This window comes from Priapulus caudatus, unplaced genomic scaffold (genome assembly GCF_000485595.1).
Source record: "Priapulus caudatus unplaced genomic scaffold, Priapulus_caudatus-5.0.1 Scaffold168, whole genome shotgun sequence".
In the NCBI taxonomy this organism is placed as follows: domain Eukaryota; kingdom Metazoa; phylum Priapulida; class Priapulimorpha; order Priapulimorphida; family Priapulidae; genus Priapulus; species Priapulus caudatus.
The window spans coordinates 153,510-160,651 of record NW_014577229.1 but is presented as its reverse complement, the minus strand read 5'-3'; the positions used below and the strand labels follow the sequence as shown (position 1 = coordinate 160,651).

The window sequence follows — 7,142 nt, the reverse complement described above, 5'->3', positions numbered from 1 at the left end:
GCTGTACTTAAGCGGCAGCGGTGAGGATCCATTTGGAAACAAAATGGCGTCAAATCCTGAGTTGGCGCAACTCTCTGTATACAGGGACACTAGTTGCTACTATCGGAAGTACGAGGCACTGGGTCGGAAAGTGTGAGCGTTAGTATGTAGAAGCCTGGAAACACGTTATGTGGTTTATCACGCATCAGCCCCGAGTATGTCGTCGTCAAGGATCGTATACACATCGAAGCTGGCTTGCTGCAGGGTTAAGCACGTAATGAAGCCACGGCAAATTGTCAGAGCTACGTATTCTGCTTGCATCTATGACAAATACGACATACGCATATACGCTCTCCTATGACACTATTTGTCATAGGAAGAATCTTCCTATGACAAATACGACATACGCATATACGCTCTCCTATGACACTATTTGTCATAGGAAGATTCCTCCTAAAGTTGTCCTCCTCCTTGTCATGTGTGTGCGTGTGTGCGCGTGCCTGCGTGTGCGTACGTGTGTATGTGCGTGTGTGTGTAGTGTGTGTGTGTGCATGTGTGCGTGTGTGTATGTGTGAAGTGTGTGTGTGTGTGTGTGTGTGCGCGCGGGTGTCTGTATGTGTGTGGTCTATATGTGTGTTAAATGTTCTAATAGATGCAATCCAATAACTAACACTTGACACGATAACGCCTAACGATATCAAACGGATATTACATAGTCTGAAACAAGCTTCACTAAAAAAGCAACTGTGCGTGCCATAGCCGTATCTAAATATTACTTACTTAGTTGTGTACAAAGCATGTCGTGCGTAGGGCGAACGCAGTTCGCCATGCATTACGAAGCGTTAGAAAATTGTTTGCACAGTGAATACGAATGATCATGCTTAGGATGTGAGCGAGGTGTGGAAGATAGGCACCATTTCACGCATAGTCTCGTGGTATTACACTTCCTTATAGTCTTATAGTCTTTTGGTTCGCGCAATTTGATTTCAAATTGAAGACGTCTTACAATACCCATTCATGTTATTCATGAAAGCCACAATTCGCAATAATTATTACATCACGCTAGACGGTCGCCTGAAAAATAATCTGTCACGCAAAAGTAAATCCGTTAGTCATTCCTACCTTGGCTGCATCGTGATGGGTCACTTCAAGACAGTATCACAACCCTGTACTTTCTCAGGTATATAGATAGCAACCGACAATGACTTGCGCTGGTTAACGAACCTCTCAAACCGGCACCTCAGCAGCAACGTATCCTGTTCAGTGGAAGCTATGTCGTGTGTGGCTGCCGGGCGGCGTTGTAATATTGCTTTATACGGTACAGCCGTCCGGCGACGGTGACAGGCGTTGATTAATCTTTGTTTATCAGTGCCGTAATGACTGTCGCTGCCCTGCTTCCGTCTATATAGGCCATCGCCGCCTCGCACATTGCCACCGTGTTCTACCTCGAGACGATCCCTTGCGATTCCAGCTGCAGCAGCGAGCAGGTGAGCGGTGTGTCGCCTCTCTCCGTCCACTTTCGCTGCAATTTGCCACCTGAGACTCGCGCGCCGCCGCCGGTGACGTCATCGTCGGGCGCTCTGCCAATGAGCGGCGCCGCCAACGCGGAACCTGTCCGGAAGGAGGGATCGCTTGCTATTATCTGCTACTGCTTTCACTGCGACAAACTGGAGCAAATGCCAACGCGGCGACCACATTGCGCGTAGCAACGATACAATGGCGCTGCTTCGGACAAGGTCTACACGATGACCCCTCGCACAGACGCCGAAAAAACGGGCGTTTAGACGCGTGTGGCGGAGCTGATATTCTTCTTATTTACTCAGGTAAATAGGAGGGAATAATGCATCAAGGCAATAGTCGACGCGAGCTATTCTTACACTATTTTCTTACGCGGTGGAAAGGCGCACGTGAACCCTCATTTACCGACCACGGGTAGGGTCAGGCCCTATCGTCGGGATCTCGCGGATCGCACGAAGCAAAAATTTCACGCTAGATTTACCTCGCGTTCTGTGAAATAATAATCCTTCGCACAAAAGATTCAAAGCGGATTTTACATCAATGCAGCTACACGGATGTCAGGTCAACCGAATACCACCACCATACCACCCTCTAATAGCAACCATCGAAATTGTGTGATAAATTATCACTGTCGTGTTAGTATTAGTGGTATAGAAAGCAATCGAAGAGGTCAATCGAAGAAGTATTAACCACTGTTAATTAGGACAATTATAACTGATTAGGTGCGTCTGGGAATTTTTGGTCGAGACCGTGTGGTTGTGTTATACCCAGAGGGTGCCATTGGGTGAGGTAGCCGGCAAAAAAATCGTCGACAGCTATAAATCTATTTTTACTTGTTATTTTTGTTTCGGCTGAAAATTTCTGTCCATCTACTGATCAAGGATCGCAATAACGTTGATGTGTTACACTGAATGTGTTACACAGTCAGTGGCATTAATTTCGATGGTACCCATAACCTCGTCGAGATTAAATGCAACTATCCGCAACAGTTCAGGTCAGGTTAATCTACTCGTGCCTGGTCATGGGTAGCATATAACTTTACCGAAATATAAAAGTTAAACAAAAAATTAGTTTTATTCAATTTTACGATAATGTTTCAGTCGGTTCACTGTCGCACTAATTCTGTAGGACAACAAGGAAACGAAGGCATAGGGCGTGATTGAGTAAAGCGTACCTAGATAACCTGTTTAGAGCAGCTGGATTAAAACACGTTAGAATTTAATAAGCGTGTATGTGAATATACGTTTACAGGGATTAGATTTGAGAGGCTTGGCCTGAATAGTCGAACGAGATCAAGGACAGTACCGCAGGCATAGGCGAATTCTGTCTATAATTACCGCTGTCTGACATGTCTTTGCAATAAATGTGAATTTAATAAATCACAGCACGGATGTAATTCTCGCTCCCTCCTTGCTGTCACTATTACTCCTTTTCTGTGCTCTCATTCAATCATCTCTCCATCCTTTTTTCTTCGTCCTCTGAATTTCTCGTTCCTATTTACGCCATCTCTGCAATTTAACAGCGCGCTATCTCTAAATCTATAAGCCATAGAAAACCGATAAACTGACCTAAATGCTAGTTCGTGCAAACGAATCTGTCAATCTTCTTGTTATCCACATATCTTACTCACGCCACGCACGTCCAGCGCCAATGTCGCGACCTCTAGAGAGAGAGAGAGAGAGAGAGAGAGAGAGAGACAGCGCGCGCGAGAGAGAGGTTTGTGTGTTTGGAGGGACCAACAATTTTTAACAAAAATCAATTTTATGAAGACGAGACTATGACAATATACATCTGAGGCATTCAGTGCACGAACGTTTTATGTATGTATCTATAGCCGTTTACATACATTGTTTAGTTACGGGTATTACTGAAACCCGTACCAATCTTTAATCAAGCGTAAAAAACACGATGCACAATCAGACAAGTTTATATGTTGAGCATAGAATATTATTGTTTGCAGCTATCCGCACTATATGGTATGTCAGTTTAATTTAACACGTAAAACGGTTTCGGAATATTATTGCTCTACGAACCATAACACTATAGCATAGCATTTTGCGAAAGATATCTGCACAACCTACACTGTAACACATTAAGAGTATTCGTACTAATTGATCGCATGAATTTTACGTATATACAATAAAAAATATATCTTCATGCTGTAATATTATCATAACTGCATACCGTTTTCGCTGCTTCGCTCGTTTCGCTGGACTCAAAACGAAGCCAGCACAATATCACTCGTGGAACAATCTACGCGGCATTCTTATGCACAGCATTGCATGTGTCGCCGTGTCAAGAATGTCACCCGCGAGTGACTGTCACGCAGTTGAGAGCACCATAGGCGAGCAGGTACATGACAAATACGTGTACATGAATCTAAATTTTAATAGGTCGATCTAGCTCGTTGCGGCGCACTATATGGAGTAGGTCTCAGGCGCGACAAAGCCGGGGTCTGCTGATGGAATGGTACGGGGGGTTGTTGCGCTCGTGGGTACGACGGTTCATTCGAGGAAACGTACGACGGCACTCGAGATCGGTATCTTGCTGATCGTGGTGCGGTGTAACCTGTCTGTGCGGCTGCTGCGACGTAACCAGTTTGCTGGGGAGCGCTGTAGCTAAGCTGTTGGCTTGGAGGATAACTACTCCTGTGCGGCGCGGGAAGGTAATCGCGCTGCTGCTGCTGCTGCTGCGGTGTCTGGCGGTAACCGTTCTGATGCGTCGGACGGTATCCCCGCTGTGGCGCAGCGTGAACGCTCTGCTGCTGCGGAAGGTAGCCCGTCTCACGTGTCGCAGCGTACGCGCTCTGCTTTGGGGGAAGGTAGGATCTCTGCTGTGGTGCGGCGGAGATGCCCTGCTGTTGAAGCAATTGCCTCTGCTGTTGCCTCTGTTGCGATGCGGGATAACTGCTTTGCGCTATTGGCGGGTAGCGGGCTTGTGGCGTAGAACGGTAAGCGTTCTGCTGGGTGGGAAGATAGTTTCCTTGCTGGACTGGTGCATAGCTTGAAGTCGGCGAAGTCCTATAGTCTAACTGTTTTGCTGGAACGCGAGTTGCTTGCGGAGTTTCGTAGCTAGAACTGAGGTACGCGCCAGCTTTTTCCGCCTTGTCATCTTCGCTGTATTCCTTTCGCGATCTGTGTTTCTGGCCTTCGTCGAACGAATATCCCGACCCGCCGTATATGGCGCCACCTTTTCCGAACGGATAGATGTAGAACGGCTCGCCGATGCCGGCGAATCGTATCGGCATTGGTTCAAAGAACCGGTGCCCGTACGAGTACCCGTATCGGAATCCTTTATCCTGCTTGAATTCTTTGTCGTCCAGATCGTACTTCTTCGCCTTGTATCCCACACGGTACCCGCGCACGTCGTCCGGCTTTTGCGGAAGATAATCCTGGTCGACGTTGTAGGCAGTGGCGCCACCTGTTGTCTGATAGTGCGGCTGCGCGCGACTACGCCCGTAGGCGTTTCCACGGGCCCCGTGGCGGCCGCTAGAGGCGCGCGAGAACGGCGCGCCGTAGCGCTGCTGGTACGGCCGTCGTCCCGTGTCGGTGTGAGCGGTGACTCGACGAAATTCTGCGTACGGGTACGCGCTGCGCGCACTTGCAATCGGATCGTATCCCGGTGGGCTTTCTCCGCCTAGTGCGCCGAGTCTACCGACTTGCTGGCCCACGCCCGCTCTGCCGTACGTTCCGAGTTCTTGCTGTATGCCGGCTGCCCGTGATACACCACCCTCGGCTTGACAACCAATCTGAATATGTGCAACAAATGAGGCATTAGCATATGTAATGAGGGGCATTACTGTTTAGTTCTACACAAATCAGGGAAGAATTTAGAATGTAGTTAAAGAAATCATAGCAGTTAAACAGTCATTGCAGACCATGACCAATTCTAGGCTTGAGAAGCGTCCGCAGCGTGTAATAGTTACATTCACCTGGTGACGAAAATCGGGTCACATTTGCCGCGAAGACACTATATAGGTATAGGCAACTATACCGCCGCCAGCGTTGAAGAATTCGTGCGCAGTTTTTACACAGGCGCACTCGTGTCTCGCCACAACAGTGGCAGAACAACAGAGTGCGGCAAACAGCGAGACAATAGCGCTGTGAGGCGCTAAACGAGGAAATTCAAGATGATTTATGATTCGAAGAAAGAATCCCGACAGACGAGTCGATGGCAATTAAAATCCACCGCCGCCGGCCGAGGAGCATCTGATAAACAGCATCACCGTAGAATGTATCATGTTCCTCATTTGTTTCCGTACAGAGTAGTACGGCTTTACACGTATCTAAATAGCAGCGCTACCGGTGCTGGGTATTTCAGTTGATAACAACGCGCACGTTGCGCCAAAAGTTCGCGGCTTGTCATTTCACGTACAATTTCGCAGAGAGACGTTATTGAATCGCGCACGAAACATGCAAACCTGCTAAGCCTTGCCGTGGCTGAAAGGTCACGCCGCGAGCTGCCTGGTGCTTGTTGCTCGTGACGTTCGCACTGACGCAGGTCGATGCCCTAGATTTAATACGCAGCCGCGAGAGCTCTCAACTACCCGAAAATACTGAACGACGACGACTCATGGGAAATCGCAAATGAACATGCCCAAGTTGAGGACTTCATAACGGTTATTCTTCCCTGTGCGTATACTCGCGCGGCTACTGAATCTTAACCAGGTGTTAAATTTCAGGATGTTATTTTTTTAGTGTGAACGAATTATGTAAGCGGTAAGGACTGAGTGCACAGGATCTGCGCGAACATCAGCACTTGGCCTAATATTCACACGTTATGCGGTTAACATAACATTTGCTCGAATACTCGAAAATCACCAAGCACGCAGGTCGATCGCCGCCGGTGTGCAACAATAACAATATGGCGGAAAGAGTTCAGCACTCGTCATAATATGATGTTATATTTATGTGAGGTATTTACGCAGACGAGAGAATGCCGAGGTCGTCAACGCTGTGAGACGGGTGGGGTGCGAAGCAGGAAGCGACATGTAGCATTGCTCGTGACGCGCGTATAAATGCTGCGCGCACAAACGATCTGTATACAAAGATCTCGCGATAGCGGTTCTTGGAAGTTAACTATAGTTACTCTCAAACCCGTGCGGCAGTTCGTATTTCAATTAAAAAGAAGAGGTATATATGGCGATGAGGTATGAAGAAATGAGTAGATTGCTGTGTTATGATATGAAACGTCGAGAGACGATGTTGATATGCGCAAATGTACAGAAGCTATTGTTGCTGGCCTGGCAGTGCGACGAAACAGCATGCCCTTGAACCAACCAGAAATAACTTACCGTTACTAGTGCGAGCAGGAAGTTCCACGTGATGAGAGACCGCGTGCTCATGCTGCTACTGCAATAAAGAACGCGATAAAAGAATAATAACAAAATGTAACTGGAAATTTGTGGAAACAGCTGCGTTAAATACGAATATTACACAAAGCTATGTCTACCCGTGAACGTTGTCCAAAGCAGCCGGTGAGAAGTGAAATCTGCACATACACCCGCAGACGCCCACGTACACGCACACGCACGGAAACGCACTCACGCGAATCTATACACCTGCCCCCACGCACACACACATACACACATACATACACACAGACAGACACACACACACACACATACACACACATACACACATACA

General features: G+C 47.7%; 1 protein-coding gene across 1 annotated transcript; it reads right to left on the bottom strand.

Annotated features, from left to right (window-relative positions):
• Window positions 1–3,294: 3,294 nt before the first annotated feature.
• Window positions 3,295–7,010, bottom strand: LOC106806597 (ataxin-2 homolog). Its single transcript, XM_014808590.1, has 3 exons — window positions 6,949–7,010; window positions 6,791–6,848; window positions 3,295–5,245 (listed from the first exon to the last, which is right to left on the bottom strand). The coding sequence occupies exons 1-3, from the start codon at window positions 6,993–6,995 to the stop codon at window positions 3,884–3,886; spliced, it is 1,467 nt and encodes a 488-aa protein (XP_014664076.1). The 5' UTR covers window positions 6,996–7,010; the 3' UTR covers window positions 3,295–3,883.
• Window positions 7,011–7,142: the final 132 nt, after the last annotated feature.